Source organism: Dermacentor albipictus, chromosome 5 (assembly GCF_038994185.2).
Source record: "Dermacentor albipictus isolate Rhodes 1998 colony chromosome 5, USDA_Dalb.pri_finalv2, whole genome shotgun sequence".
In the NCBI taxonomy this organism is placed as follows: Eukaryota; Metazoa; Arthropoda; class Arachnida; order Ixodida; family Ixodidae; genus Dermacentor; species Dermacentor albipictus.
The window spans coordinates 17,894,396-17,911,478 of record NC_091825.1 but is presented as its reverse complement, the minus strand read 5'-3'; the positions used below and the strand labels follow the sequence as shown (position 1 = coordinate 17,911,478).

Here is a 17,083-nt window from a genome sequence, read left to right as displayed (position 1 = left end):
CCCCGCCGGGAGAGGGAGATCCCGAAGGTCAGGGGACTGCATCCGCTGTCCGGAGGGATGTCGCTCGATGATGCTCATAACCGAAGTCGGTCGTCCCTCGGCGTTTCTTGAGCGCAGCGCACCGAGAAGGCCTCGTTCTCACGTTCAGGTTCACACAGGACACTGCAAAGTGACTTCAGGAGAGTTGCCATTTTTGTTCTCTTTCCCAGCAAGCGTTAGAACTGCGCCGAAACCCAGCCGCTCAGTCTGCAAGCACGGCACAACCCTCACTAAGCCATGCCAGGCTCTTTCCCCTTTTATACTACTGCCTAGTTCCTGACAGTAGTCTACAGCATTACTCAGAACGCGTCCACAAATCAGAAAATTGCACTAGAAAGCACATCATCACTTTGAAACACTACACAAAAGTAATATGTTAAAAATCCTGCCTCAGGAAGAAAAACATCAATAACAAACAATTTTGAGGCTGATTCCCACGTTAGGGGCTTCGACTTAAGCCATCGGCGTTACCGTTGAGACTCCCCTTTTTGTAACGCACCTCAAAGGAATGTTGTTGCAAAGCGAGGCTCCAGTGCAGGAGGCGGCCATTTGTGAAACAGATAGTCTGCAGCCTTTGGAGAGGGCAGTGATCCGTTTCGAAGCATGCGAAGCGGAGATCGCAGCGAGCGACCGTACTCTAGCTCACCTGGCGAAAACCCTGTAGCCGCATGCGGCGCGGTCTTCAATGCAAACATCACCCCAGGCAGAAACAGCTCCCAGTCAGTTTGTTGTTCAAACCACAGTGCTCTCAACACGCGCTTCATGACGGAGAGGAGCTTCTCAAGGGAATTCGACTGTGGGTGGTACACTGAGCTGTGTAACAGGTGTACCCCACACCTTTCGAGAAAGGCTGTCGTCAAAGCGCTAGTAAACACTGTGCCCTGATCTGATTGGATGTCCGCAGGAAAACCAACTCGCGCAAATATGGACAGTAGTGCATTGACTATCTCAACTGAGCCGAGTTCTTTAAGCGGCACTGCTTCAGGGAACTTTGTCGCTGGGAAGATCACAGTCAAAAGGTGTCTGTACCCCGTGGCTATTACCGGCAGAGGTCCCACTGTATCAATAACGAGCCGTCTAAAAGGCTCCGTAATGATAGGTACCAACTTCAACGGCGCCCTCGATTTGTCCCCTGGTTTGCCCACCCGCTGACAGGTGTCACATGTCTTCACAAAGTGGTCTGCGTCCCGAAAACACCCTGGCCAATAGTACTCTTGCAAGAGACGGTCCTTAGTTTTCTTAACTCCTAGGTGTCCGGACCACGAACCCCCATGAGACAAGCGCAACAGATCCTGACGATAGTATTGAGGCACGATCAGCTGATCGAACTCCACTCCCCTGCGGTCTAGATACTTCCGGTACAGGACCCCACCTCTTTCCACAAAGCGAGCATTTTTCTTGGCGATACCTTCCTTGACAATGCAGCGTATGTTTTCTAGGCTGCCATCCTTCTTTTGCTCGGCTATCAAAGCCGACCGGCTGACTTTTAGCAACCTATTAAGTCCGTCTGACGTAGGCGCTATGAGCAAATCAGCAGATAGCTCTTCTAGCTTTCCCGTGTCAGGCATTTCCTCTCCAGTATCTGTTGCCTTTAACGCTACAGGCTCAATTTTATTCAGTTCGGGCGTGCTCTGAATATCAGCTTGCTGCGCCTCTGACCCTTTCTCATCGTTCGACAACGTCGGCCCCGCAACTACCGCCTTTGCAGCGAGCTCCCGAACCTTCGATCTGGTTAAGGCCTGAACGCTAGCCTCACCAAACAAAAGCCCCTTCTCGCGCAGGAGGTGATCGGACCTGTTCGAAAATAGGTACGGGTACTGGGGGGGCAGCATAGATGACACTGCCGCCTCCGTCTCAAGTGCTCTGAAAGGTCCTTCAATAAGCACTTTTGCTACGGGCAGACACACGCTATGAGCTTCCACGGCTTGCTTGATCCATGCGCACTCGCCCGTGAACATATCGGGTTCTACGTAAGAGGGGTGAACTACATCCATTGTAGCTGCGGAATCGCGAAGCACTCGGCACTCTTTCCCGTTTACGAGGAGGTCTCGCATGTAAGGCTCGAGAAGCTTCATGTTCTCGTCAGTGCTGCATAATGACAAAAACACAACTTTTGTTTTTGTTTCTGGACACTGCGCCGAAAAGTGACCCGGCTTCTGACACGTATAACAAACGCGCGCTTGCCTCGTCTCGAACCGCTTTCTGCGTTCGGCTTCGGCTGCCGCCGTCTCCTTACGTTCGGTCGGACTGCTTTCACTTCCATCCGCACTACGTGTGTCCCCCTTTGCTCTCATGGGCGTGAACTTCGGCCTCTCAAACTTGGAGCCAAATTCACCCTTTTGACCGTCCTTAGCTCCGCGAGCCCGACGCGTCACAAACTCTTCGGCTAGCTCAGCAGCTCTAGCCACCGTACTAACGTCTGGCCTGTCCAAGACCCAGTACCGCACGTTCTCAGGTAACCGACTATAAAACTGTTCTAGCCCGAAACACTGCAGAACTTTCTCGTGGTCACCAAACGCTTTCTCTTCTTTGAGCCACTCCTGCATGTTTGACATTAGCCTGTAGGCAAACTCTGTATATGACTCACTTTTGCCCTTCTCATTTTCTCGAAACTTCCGACGGAACGCCTCCGCTGACAGCCTGTACTTTTTTCGCAGACTCGATTTCACTTTGTCGAAATCCTCTGCCTCCTCTCTCTCCAAGCGAGCGACTACGTCGGCCGCCTCGCCGGGTAACAAAGTGAGCAAGCGCTGTGGCCACGTTTCCCGAGAGAACCCCTGCTTCTCGCACGTTCGCTCAAAGTTAACCAGGAACAACCCAATGTCCTCTCCAAGCTTAAACGGCCGCATCAGGTCAGTCATTTTAAACAATACTCGTTCTCGTGCACCGTGTGCCTGACTTCCATTACGAGCGCGTTCCATCTCCACCTCGAGACGCTTCAATTCCAAAGCGTGTTGACGGTCACGCTCTTTATCTTTCTCTTGTTGCTCTCGTTCTATCTGTTTCTCTTGTTGCTCTCGTTATATCTGTTCTTTACGTTCACGCTCATCTTTCTCTAGTTGCTCTCGCTGTTGCTGTTCTTTAAGTTCGCGTTCCTGTCTTTTTGCCGTCTCCCTCTCCTCAATGGTCTCAAGGCATTCCGACAGCTCGTCATCCTCAGCTCCTAACTCAAGAATAGCCCTTAGCAGTTCTGGTTTTCTGAGTTTGTCTGAGACATCCAGACCCAACTCTCTTGCAAGCTCCAGCAATTTCGGTTTGCGCAACGACTTCAAATCCATGGCTGCTCTGAATGCTGCTTTCTCTACTGCCTACTATTGTCTTGCCGCAAACTAACCCGGCAGCAACGACAACCACAATTACCAGCTCTGTTTCTGACACTAACAAAAGCCTGGCAAAACTCAGAAGAAGAAAGTCCCGCACTCACCAAACCTCGCAACCAAGAATTCACCGCAGTCGTTCCGCTGCAGGCAACCAGTCATCACATAGGGCTCGTTGCACTGCTCCCGGATGGTCGTTGTGCTGCTCAGCATACAGTCAACCGCACATCTTCGCTGCTGGCCTCCGTTGTCGCGATCTCACCGCTGGCAACCAGATGTTTGATCCGCACCGATGGCACCGGCTGTTGAAATCTCAGCGCTGCCACCAGCTGTCGGAACCTCAGTGCTGACACCCGTTGTTGCAACCGGACCGTTGGCGCCCGTTGTTGCAAATGGGTCGCAAGCCCCAAGGGTAGCGTTGGCCTGGCGGCCTGGGGCACACTGGAAGCATCCGAAGGTCCCAGCAAAGCATGAGGCGACTGCTAACAGAACAACTTGTTTATTCTAGCATCGCAAAGAGCGGGCGGTCAGGTCGACCGAAGTAGAGAGACGGGAGAGCACGTTACTCAACAGAAGAAATCGGAGCCTCTCTCCTGGCGTCCGGGGGCAGCTGCTCTTATACTCTTGGCGTCGCGGGCAAGAAGGAAGGTCACGGGACGACACCACGTGACAGCGGCGACGGACGGACTGAGAGGCACGTTGGGACAAGGAGGTGACGCATCAGCCGGGCCGGCGCCGGTCAGACCTCCTCGCTTCACACTGGGGGAGCTCCTCTCCCCAGCTGCCGCGCTTTGACAAGCGTGGGCACACACACACACACGCACACACGAAGACACGTGGCACTGAAACATGCCGGGACGCGCTCGGCGGGGATGCGTCGCGGCAGCTCCGAACGGGCCAAAATGTCCGCCGCTTTGAACGAAGCTCCGGCGTACGTTGCATCCGCGCTGGCTTTACCGCGCGTCGTAGGCGAAACGTAACAGCGCCTTAATAACCGCCACCTGCTCAGACACAACGCGTACAGCGTCGGAATCTGTCCCAGCTTTAAATGTGCAATTTAACTCCATTGCTTTTTCCAGACGCAATCCTGTCAGTTAAAATACTAATTTTGTTGTCATCTTCCACTTGCTTCTCCCTTGCAGACTTCAAATCAGCTATCAAGGAATCTTGAGCCTCTTCAAGCCGGCGGATAGCATCTATAACCTGAGCAAGTGAATCTCCTTAACCTTTTGTCATAGGGCCAGGATAATATTCTACATCTCCAGAAAGCAATAGTAAAATAGCAGACAAGGTATGAAATTTGCAAGTAAACAGAGCCATCAAAAACTTTAATTTTTCAATAGACTGTGGCGGGCACGACACTGCCAACAAAGAGTAATTACTACTTTTAAACAATGTGCACCTTTCAGGTAACTAACCTGTAATATTAGCCTTCGTGAGTGCGACATCTGGTTTTCTTCGAACTCTCCTTCACAGTTCGAACATCGCGCTCGGCTGATTGTTGCAGGGTGACATTAGTTGAATTAGTTGCAGGGTGAAAGGAAGTTGTCCGGAGGTGCCTAATGCCATTTTCCAGCATAAATTCCTGAAAATCTTAGCCCGTAAAAGGTGTTTTATTGTCCGTTACAATACAGCCAAGTAGACCAAACCTTGGAAAATATCCCTCGAGTGCTCTGCAGTCAGTTCAACTGTGGCACTTGGCACGGTGACAACTTCAAGCCACTTTGACTTGGAATCTACAAGTATAAGGGGCGTTTTTCTTTCAAATGGTCCGGCTTAGTATAAGTGCATACGTTCCCAGCACTCGGCTCAGGCCATTGCACTAGTTCAGCCTTTGCTGGCAACGGTGAGTTCTGGAAACACTGTGCGCGCGGCCGAGCGCACTTTTGTTTTTCCACATCCATCACTAGCCACCAAACTAACGACCTTGCCATACTTTTCATGACGACCATTCCCTGGTGTGTTTCAGGTAGCACTTCCAAGATATGCTTCTGAGTGGAATGGGGAAAAATTCGGTTTCCTCAGCACAAGAGATTGATGTACTGTACGTGCTGAGTTCTTCGTGTCTTTGCCAGAATGGTTGGAAAGCTTTGCCGTGGAATGCTTTGCGGCAACCCGTTTTTGACCCACTGCAGCACCTGGTTTACAGTTTGGCTTACCTATTTCTTTATTAATTTATAAACAGATACTGCTGTCTCAATACATAAGACATAGCAGGAGTGGATACACCAGACACTAGATCAAAACAACACACAATGAATTTGAAACGCAATTACAAAATGTGGTTAGACAATTATTTCAAAACCTCTTCGTTAGGTTTTTCCCGCAAAGAACCAGCTAGGTTGTTCCAAATTTCAACAGTGCTTGGAAAAAACGAATACCTAAAAGAATTTAAAAGAGACTGGAAAGAAACGATATTAGGTGGGTGGGAACGGCGCATGGCATGCCCAGTGGGATGACTGAAGGAAATCGGGGCATGAATGCAAGTTTGGTCGTGTACAACCTTATATAGGAAAGTGATAAGTTCATGTGTGCGTCGATAAGCCAAAGATTCTATTGATAATGCATATGCGTGAGATGAGGGAGAAAAGTTGCGGTCATATCGGCGAAAAATGAACCGAATTGCTTCCTTTTGTATGGCTTCAAGCTTACTAATGTCAAGTGCAGTGTATGGTGTCCATACCACTCAGACGTACTCTAGTAATGGTCTGACGAGGGATTTATAAGCTGTTAATTTGCACCTTGGTAGAGCACTTGAGGGTTCGCTTTAAATATCGCAGTTTCCTAAGTGCCCTAGCGAAAATTATTTCAATATGAAGATGCCATTTTACGTTTTGAGTGAAGGTAACTCCAAGATGTTTGAAGGTATTCACAGAATTTAGGTAGTGCTCATTGCAACTATAACTGAAACTGAACGGCTGATTTTTATTAGTGAGAGTCACTTGTACAGTTTTTGGTAATTAATGCTCATTTGTCACGCATTACTCCAACCACAAAAAGACGAAAATACATTGTTAAGAACCGCTCTATCTCGTCCTTTAGTTACTTTGGTATAGAGCATGCAGTCGTCAGCGTACAGTCGCATTTTCACTGGTGTGTCCCTAATTACCTGTGTGACATCATCAATATGCATATAGAACAGCAGGGGCCCAAGTACTGAGCCGTGCGGTACTCCGGAAGAGACTGTGGCCGACGATGATGGCGCGTGATTAAAAGTAAGATATTGAGATCTTAAATGTAGCCAATCGGCTATCCAGCCGAGTATTTTGTCATCGTTAATAACTTTACTGAGCCTAAGAAGAAGTTTTCTGTGGCACACCATATCAAACGGTTTGCTATAATCTATGAATATGACATCAACCTGACCTCGATTATTTAGAGCCGAAGCAATGCCATGAGTGAATTGAATGAGTAGTTGTAGAAAAACCCGAACGGAAACCATGTTGATTCTGCGACAATATATTATTAGTAGTGAAATACTGAAGGACAAGTTTGTGAATTATGTGCTCTAAGAGTTTGCAACAAGTACATGCTAATGGGATAGGCCTTTAGTTGGATATTAGTTGCTTATCACCCGATTTGAAAACAGGAATTACATTGGCGATTTTCCAAATGGCCGGTACAGATATGTCTCTAATGATTTACAAACATTTACAAACAGGTTTGAGTGTAAATATTAGTTATTCAGGGTGTTTACAGCCAAGCTTGTCTTGCTTGCAGAAATACAACGTCACAAATCTAATGCTTTCGATCATGTAAACTTATAGCAAGGGTTATCACAATTTCCAGAGCCATATAGTATGCAACAAAGACCGGCAGGACATAGCTGCTGTGTATGCGTATGTGGTGGTCTTCTGGAGAAGACCCCATCACCCCAAGCCCCATGTTGCGCGCGTTCTGACAGATAGGAGCACCGGGCTGCTTGCCAATGGCTGTGCCAACCCTAATATTTAGTGTTGCGTGTGCCCGTCGAAAGCTTCAAGCTTGGTTTCAGAGGGTGTATGTGATAGCCGATCTTGAATAGACACAAACGAGAGTGGATCGTTTTAAATATTAGTAATTCAGGGCGTAAAGCTAAGCCTGCCTTCTGTGCACACCAAGGAAAAAAAGGGGAAAGCCTTTTAATACCTGCATATATGGGTTCGTATGTGGACTAGCCGTTTGAAACGGTAATTCTTTTGCTTGACACCCTTCCTCGTGTGTGTTGTAACAGCACCTGAACTGTAAGCTGTAGGCAACTCTCAAGGTGTCCATCTGTCAACAAAGTGATTTACACTTTTAAGCGTGTAAAAATGTTTAGTGTGAGGATGCGGGGACGAATTGTGTCACTCTGAAAGTAATCAAGTTTAATTGTCTTGCGAAGGGTAGCCCTGGCGCCCGACTACGTAAGTATGTCTGTTTTGCCCGCGAATGCTGTCCACACTTCTACCTGACGTTGCTGGCATTCTGCAACGGCCGCAAACTCGTGAATAGGCAATCGGGAGTACACAATAAATGAACACATCATAGCACAAAAAAATGGCTGTGGCTTAGCTAAGGTTAAGCCCAGGATGCGAAGCATACTAGCCTTTATTTTAACGCGACAGCGTTAAGGAGCTCGTGTCGCAGAAAAGCCGGTGTCGTCGGCGTCGGCTCAGGCGTGCGGCGCTTGCTCAGGCGCACATTTCGTTGTCGCGCCGAACGCTGCGTTGCTCGACGCTCACCGCGTCCGATGCGGGGGCGACGCCGCGAGCGACGGCGCTAGTTGGAGCCCCGTTTCTTTTCTGTCGTGACGTCACAGTGTCACGTGGTATTCAAGGCGACACCGCCGCGCCTGCGGAGCTGGGTTGAGCTCTCGTAATATGCTTCGCATAAAAGGAAAGTAAAGACTTAGGAGGAGGGAGAGAATGAAACGACAGCTCGAGCGTTGAACACTAAAATGTTGATAATGGCACTGCGATGCGAGTTCAGTGGCATTTAAAGTATTCAAATCAACTCTGTATTTTCAATTAATTATAAGCACGCTCTCCTCGCATATGGAATTTTTACAAAAAGCGTAGAAATTTAACACCGTATGTAAAACACGCGCAAACTATTAGGCTAATTTGGGTTCTGACACTGTTCCAAACAATTTCTACTTTTACAGATTTTTCCTGCTTTCCAATGTGATTCGGCTAGAATGGTGCCCAACCCCTTAGTTGCTGATTCGACAATCACTAATACAGAATTTCGCCCTCAGGACACATTGTAGCGGAATACCACGTTCTGCTGCAATGCTGCTAAAGCAGTGTATTTGTTAAAGGGCTCCCCGCAGTAACCAACTACATACTTTCTTTAGAATGACGTGAATAGTTTCTCGTGCTATGCCTAAAGCGCTGCGTAGCTACAAATCTGACATGTCTTTGCGAACGGAGGACCACCGAAACATGCAGCTTGCGTTGGACACGTACATACTTCGTCACTGCACATACACTCGATAGCCGAAGGCCGCGTGCTGTGGTTCATCTTCAGAAAATGGCCGACAAGTTACTGTGATACACCACGACAACAACAATCATGAGAAAAGAAAGCCATAAACGCAAGTGTACCCACTGATTGATGCCTAACATGACATCAGCATCAATTGACATTAAGCGCGGTAGCGACGGCGAATGCTTTCGGTTTCGCAAGCAATAGTGTTCTTGCACATTTCGTACATGGTGTCCCACAAGCCGGCAGAGTCACATTTCAAGAACTCTAGTAGGGCAGATCGGGCTACAGCGTCAAATTGCCTTTGCGCAGCAAGTGAACGGGTTACGTCGAGCTAGAGTTGCTGGTTGGCTTAGTCGCCCAGGGCGCCACTCAAAGGTCTCGGGCTAGTATTTTGCTCTGACAATTATTTCGGCACATAAGCTCATGCAGAGAATAGTGCGCTTGGAGTAGCACAGTGGGTAAAAAAGCCGTTCCTGATTTGCTATGCTTCCTGTGCCACAGTGCACGAACAACTGCCGTATTGCGCACACGCCATTACGCACCTTGGTCTTCCAGGTTGACTCACTGTCGTATACAACCACTTTCTTTTCCTTCGCCTGGGCTTCCACTTTCAGAACATCGTCCACCGGCAGGAGAGTCGGATAGTTGCTCGCTTCGCACAACTGGAAAATAATGGCGTTCGGGAACATTATCGCGCATAATTCGCAAGACTTTTTTTTGAACAAGGGTGGGAAAAAAAATTAGGTCTCTTTGGTGTCACGATACTCAGCTGCTAACAGAAACACAGTCTACACAGCCATTCGAAATTTCTTCTCGCGCTAACTTGAATGCATTTATTTATTTATTTTGAATGTGTTTGTGCGCGAGTTTTCTAATGAAAGGTTTCCTCAAGTGCATCCGCGGGGTTTTGTAGACGATGTAGTAGGGTTTCTCGCTTGATTGATTCGCTGGTTGGCAATTCCCTATTTCACACTAATCACAGGGCAATTCTCTCACTAAAAATGAATCGACGCTTTAGGCACGCAACGCCATTCCTTGCCTCAGGACACGTCGCGTTGCCTGAGCGACGATTTGTGGCGGCTTCGATGCGATAGTAGAGTGAACAGGCTTGTGCACGTTAAAGAAAATGGGACGAAATGCGATGACAGTTCATTGAAAGCGTGATTAACTACAGGAATGATCAATGATTATTGAGTATAATTGATGACTTTTACTTTATGTTTCTCTGAAGTTTACAAAACATTTCACAAGTACAGCAAATAGAATGAGCAGACAATGCCTTGTTATTCTGAGTTTTACACCCATGAACATATGCATATTTTTCACCAACAAGAAATTTTAAATATTCGCAGTCGTCTTCGCTAGTTCCTTTTTTTTTGTGCGAAGATTATAACTGGTACACAAATCTCGCTCTATGTGCCCAGTGCAGGGAAAGCTGATGTCTTAACGAACGAACACCTCGTGCAACAAGTTATGGTTATTACATGTCGTGATGTGTGAGCACTCTATGAAGCGCAGCAATAAAGTACCTAACGTTAAATAGTAGGGCTATCTAAAAGTTCTATAGTTATAAACAGCAAAATCAAAGAAAGCTGCGAAAACCACCCCATCGCTGAAGAGCAAACGGTTGGAGGTAGCTCAGTTGCACGTTCATACAAACAAGAACTATGGAATAGCTATTGGATGCATAGAAAATTGTTGCCTTTATGTACACTTTCCCAACTATCATGCAGCAAGATTAAAAAACATACAACTGCTATAGGTAGCTGGACAGAACTAAGGTGATGTTGTTTGCCGTCGCATGAAGATACCGAGACTTTCTTGTCTTCCGCCTAATTACATAATTAGTCTTAATTATTCAACTTCCCAAATATTGTGATTACACGAAAAGTCCCAATGAGAAACACTGAGTAACTCCCAAAGTGCCCTTTCCTTGCTGAATGCGCCTTTTTTCGAGTGACGAAGCCCACGAATACACGCAACACGCCTCGAGCAGCTAATCTTGTGGCAGTTTTGCCTGTATTGACCGGCTTCTTTCACGCTCGAAAAAAACACGCCTATGTAGCACGTATTGAGCAACAAAAAATTGTAACAAGTTTTCGTATTGCTCTACAAGTTTCGCATTTACGCCATTCATTTATTTATTTACTTTAGAAATTAGTGATTATGCAATTAGGCGAGATCCGAAAAATAATATCAGTATCTGCAAGTTACGGCAAACAATATTACCTTGTTTTGTCAAAATACGTGGCATCTGCATATTCTTAAATCTTGGTGCATGTTGTTGGGAGACCTGCATATGGTGTGCTGTTCTGCGTGTTTATTGAAATATAACTTCATGTCGATATTCGAGTTAGCAAAATTACGCCAGAAGGATACTCATTGCATTTACATGACAGGACGACTTGAGGGATTGGAGTGGCTGTTCTTGAAATTTAAGCTCTCAAAGTTACTGTCTGCGATCGAATGGAGCCATAGAATGTTGGCTACTGAACATGCGTTCCTCTCATATTATCGTTTTAAATATTTTTGCAGTGTTTCGCTCACCTGTTCAAATCGTATGCATGACTGGCAGAACTCTACAACCAGCTACTCAGCTTACGTTAAGGCATGTGACTTTGATGAGTGATATTAACCTGCTTGCAATTATTTGGAGCAAACAAGTACGGATGCTTTTAGAGTAGTTGATACCTTGGAAATGACGTTTCGTCTCAATTTGGAGCATATGGTTTGTCACTCCATGCGTGACAGCTACATTCTCAATCGATTCTTTATAATAGAAACCTTCATTGGTGCATATATATTGCAAATAATTTCCAATCACATTTTGACGTGTTTTCGCTTCTCGGTACCTAATAAATGGCACAGCCATATGAAATCATCATCGGTGCTTCAGGAGCCTTGCAAAGCCTGCGGTGCATAAGTTATTCATTATATGCACAATAATCTGAATCTTATAAAATAACAGCAGGTTTCATAGAAAAGGTTCTGTGAATCTGTCAAATTTGTGCTAATAAATTTATTCCTAAATAAACTTTGCATAATTGACGCTCGCACGATTGAGTAACTAGACAGTATATTTATATGGAGGGTAAACTCTAGTTCAATCAGTGATATCCTTCGTCTATCTTTTTAAAAATTACAAGCCAGAGGATGTGGCGTTTTTAAGGAATGTACACAGGACGTTTCTCAAGTAAGAATTGGTGATGACATAAATGCTGCTAGATAAATGGCAGCATGTCAGTAAAAACTTTCTTGGTATTTTAAAAGTCCTGGAAAATTCCAAATAAATCATAAAAGGTTATGCACTGACTTTGCTTTGCTACTACAAAAAGAACCTTTTTTACGTGATACTGAAATTAAGCAATGCACACTAGATATATTAATAGATTTTACAAAGGATTTTGATACCCTGAATCCCGACATCCCAATTTGTAAGTTTGTATACGTGGCCCTAGACTTATTCATTTTCACTCGTATTTAGGAGAAGGTAGCCAAGCAGTCGAGGTCGAGGGTAATTTATCGGCTTTACAATCAAACAAAATGCAGCGTTCGCCAAGACACTTTCCCAGCCATTTCTAAGGTTTACACCAATAATATAATTGGTATTTATAGCGGTCTACAATTCATTCGCGTCACATAAGGGTTGCACTGCGAGCTGCGCTCCGTGTGCTATAGGCGTAATCAGAATGAAGGAATCAATTTCCGCGTTTCACGCACCATAATCACAATTTGATTATGAGGCACGCTGTAGTGGGGGACAGCGGATTAATTTTAACTATTAGGACAACTTCAATGTGCCCCTAATGCACGGGACAATGGCGTCCTTGCAATTCGACCCCAATGAAATGCGGCCGCCGTGGCCGGGTTTTGATCCTGAGAGGTTTTGCTTAGCAGCGCAACGCCAGAACCGTTAAGCAACCGCGGTGAGGGCACGTAATGAAAGTATATTGTTGAAAGAATTTGAGGCCAATTTTTCTGGTTCTATGGCCGCTTTGAAATGCTCGAACACGGAGCTAGACTTATATGACGATCCCGTTCAATTTCAAAGATAAGCATGTGCCATATTGTTTGCAACTAAGGAGTTAATTGTCGCAGTTTATTGAGTGGATTGCTCTCGTTCTTCTTGCAAACGATGTGGGCCTAGGCACATAAAATATGTATATTGCCGAGATTGGCGTAACCTTTTTTTTTGTCTTCGTAGCAACAAAAAGCCAATGTAATAGTTTAGCGACCGTACAGACAGCTAATCAACTTTATTTATGTAGCACATGGAGAGCGACCACATTTCCAACTGCGTGAAAACACTCATGGCGAAATGTGTCGAAATATCTCTTCTCCAGAGTGTCCACACAGCAAAGGAAATCGCAGACTCATGGGTTCTCGTTTCTCTTACTCTTCCCCCCACACACATAAAGAAGGGCGTTTAAGTAACGTAATACACCTATTGGTAATAGAGATTCCTTGGAATTGCACCCTTTTCTACAATGTCTTTTGCCGAAATGCCGACTAGGTTTTATTTTTAAAGCGACATATTTTATTATGTTACTACCCTTGTTCTCGGACGTTTACCGATGTAATTCAGAAGTGTTTTTCTAGAAATTCTTAAAAATTGCAAACAGAACGAGTAAAACAAGCTTATCCTAGTGTTGAACTGCGCCTCTACAGATTTCCAGTTGAAATTCATGCCTCTGGAGCACTCTCACGGCAAAATAAAACGGAATATCGCAGCACCTTGAGACCACCTCTATCTTCTCTAATAGGAGGACCAGTACCCTTTTCAGTATTTCAGTTTATCTTTCAGTGGGCAACACTATGCATGTGAAGCTAGCAGTAAGATTTGAAAGGCAGGAAAGAGACAAGAGGACCAAGTAATTGTGTCTTCCAACTTTACGACCGGAGTGTGCCATCTCTACAATTCATAATGTGTTCTTACTGCTCCACATGCATCTGCGAATGTTCATCCCAACCGATACTCCTCGTCATGTTCCATCGCCCTCAACGCTACACTACAAAGAGCATGCACCTGAGGAAATATGATTTGCTTTCGCGCTTTGATAGGCTGACGATTGGAAGCTGGTCTATAGGACAAGGAGCTCACGCTACCTAAATGTAGTCAGAGGTAATAAAGCAAAAGGCAGGAGAGGAAATAACAAAAGAACTATGTCTTTCCACTTCACCTCTGGGGAGGTCATATGCATTACGTAGCAGGTTGACATCCGTAGCCTGCTATATGATGTGTTTAGACTAAGTGATGCGCTCTAGCAATTACATTGTACAAGCTGCTGGGAAATAATTTCTGTGAATAATAATAATACATTATTCGAAATGACATTATTAATCAACACTATGCTGCGTCCACCATAGAAGAGCCCTACTAAACTCATCCTGGCATGCTGAGGTAACTGCTTTGTGCTAGCCGTTTCATACTCGTGATAGTGTGTACATAAGCTTCATAATTTTAATACAGACACTGCTCAGTTTAATAGGCCAACATTGGGGTGCAAAACTTTCCGCAGTCCCCTTGTAAAAAGAGGGTGTGTTGGCTTTTTCTTTAGGCATTAATTATTAGGCAAAGAAATATTCTGTAGTAATTTCTTTCAAAAAACAAAGCATACTGAACTATCTGCTTGGAACAAGAATACAACATATGAGAGAATGCCATCAGATCCCCTGTCAGATCGCTCGTTGTTGTCACTTACTAGCCGAATTCGCCAACATATCTGTACACCTTTAGCTACACACCTAAATTTTCCTAAATATATCGAGTACTCCCGCTGCTAGCACGCAAACTACGTGAAGGAGATATTAAAGCTGTGGCACTTTTAACTATCATCAGTAACTAATTTTCAGCTAAATTCATCGTTAGTTCGTTTTGCTGCGTGACCTAATACCTCCATAATTTCTTAGAATAATCCATTTAGTTTGGAGCTGCAAAGGAAATTGTTTGTGAGATTTTGTTCTATTTTGTGCCATCCTTTTAATTATTCCCATGACAATTATGAAGCCCACTTTTTGTGTGTTTTGTCGTGTAAGTTTTTGGTAGTCATCGCTCTTTGTTACTCAATGTGTTTCCGTAATTACGAAAGGCTCTTCGTTTTTTCCAGATATATGTTTGCTATATAATCTATTTTGATCAAAGATTTCAATTGCCGCCTCTGTATCTATGAAAGTTTCAGCTGTAAAGGTAAAGTCACATAGAACGATTGTTCACGAGATATCTGAATAATGACTCTTCTCATGAAATAGAACCTTTCTTGAACGTCCATGCGCTCCCAATTGCCAAAGCAGTGCGGGCCAAAAAAATGCCGTCGTTATTGATGCCCCGGACACACTACAACATCGCGCATGGCCGACTGTCTATGGTGAACAGTGTATATTGTTGAAGAGTTCAACAGATTCTGCCATGCCCGTTCATTAACAATGTTACGAAGTGGAACTGCAAGGCAGCAATGTAAATACAAGCATTTACAAGTGAAAGATTACTGGTAAATGCGCAGGTTGGTACACAGGTCGCAGTTCCAGCAGACAATCTACCACTTCATCTTCCTTGCGCGCATGGTCCCATCCAGGTGCAGCGTAATACTATATGTAGTATGCAAGGATAAGAGAATAAAATATTGACATTGACGTCATGTCTCATGAAGGCTTCTAATAGGCTCCTTATCAGACTACCCTACCACACCAATGTTAAATTCCCCACAAATTATGCAAACATTGTTGATGGTGGACAACAGCACGTATAGCAAATAAAGACATGGACCCTAATGCATCAAAATAAATGGTAAAAAGGGCCGACAACACACACTAGATGAGCTTCACTCATCTTCAGAGCTTCACTGGATGTGGCGCCACATAGACTTACCACGGTCAAACTACAAATGTTGTATGTATTATTTGTATGCTCAGCTAATAGTAGGAAGCAACAAGACGCACTGTCATGTAAGCTGTGTCAAGAAATAAACAAGAAACTCGGGGGTCGACATTACAATAGGGCCCAGAAGGGTAAATTACTGTAGCGCGCTAAGCGACAGTCAACCACGAGTGATCCTAACTTCCGGTTTCGGTTTCAGGCGGGCACAGCTTAGTCGTTCGGTAGTGCATTTTACAAACAACAACGATGGTTGGCATTTAAATAAAGCACTATTTTTCTTCTACGAACAACGTTCAACTCGCGAAAATTTATGCAATACGGCTTGTGAAATAAGCACTCATTTTGCTCCGAACATTGTCTGGCTTGTTAAGCGTTCCTACAATTCCTTTGGTACTACCATACAAAGCATTATAGTTGCTATACGATGCTCCGCGGCACGGTACCAGCTGAAAAAAAGGAAATTGCTATCATGAGTAATTCTAATACTTGAACCTAACACAAACCAATATATGGAGGGATGGCACGTGCAAAAGTGGTCAACGGGCCAGATTGCGCAAGAAGGTACTTTGCATTTACAAACATCACGTAGAGAACACGGACACATATTATGGAAACCATGTACGGAGTTGAAGGATTGAAATGCGAAACTTAAACCCGTGGTTGTCGTCGTTTGAGACAGCAAGCTGATTAATTGTCGTATGCGATAAAGGCGGATATAGTCTTTGACGCATGGTGAGTGCTTGTGGTGCCCTCCAATGGCAGAAAAAGCGCCGACTGCCATGCAGTTCAAGTATAGTGTTTGAATTGCTGAGCACTGAACACACAATACGACGAGGACTCCGTTTGACGAGGAGTCATGAGGGCCCCATCACTAGCTGAAAAGAATGCCGGCGACTGTTCCGCGAGACAAACAGCAGCGCGGAAGGAAAGGAAATGGTCGGGCAGGTTCAGCAGAGTCTGTTTCAAAAGCCATATGTCACTTGCTGCTTTCTTTGTTCTTTAACTTTTTTTACCCCACTCGCCTGTGTAATACCTTGTGGTCTTGAGGGTATAATAAATGAAATGAAATGAAAGCGTGGTCATGCTTGTAGAGGACACGTTCCGCTTGATCCGACGTGCTGATCAAGGAATTGCCGAGACAAAGAAAGCTCGTCTCCTAATGCGAAGGATGAAGATGCAACTATTCGCTGGACGCATGCACAACCCTCCAGCTACCGTCGCTGAGTTCATAGTGGTGATGGAGCGAGCGCTGCATCAGCGCTCCCAACAGCACTCTCCGCCAAAGCGCTGTCACCCGCGGACGTGATTTAGCAGCATCGTGACCGCTTGTACGAAGCGTTATGCGGGAGTTCCCAAAGCTACTAGTCAGCCGACTGTTACTACACGTGGTGATATAAACTTT

The 17,083-nt window shown here is 45.3% G+C and overlaps 1 protein-coding gene across 1 annotated transcript in view; it reads right to left on the bottom strand.

Moving 5' to 3' along the window:
* LOC135906586 (uncharacterized) overlaps positions 1-17,083 on the bottom strand; it is a 695,467-nt gene that overhangs the window by 67,537 nt on the left and 610,847 nt on the right. The window contains exon 9 of the mRNA XM_065438042.1: positions 9,350-9,469. Coding sequence (XP_065294114.1) covers positions 9,350-9,469 — 120 coding nt within the window. The remainder of the gene's footprint in view (positions 1-9,349; positions 9,470-17,083) is intronic.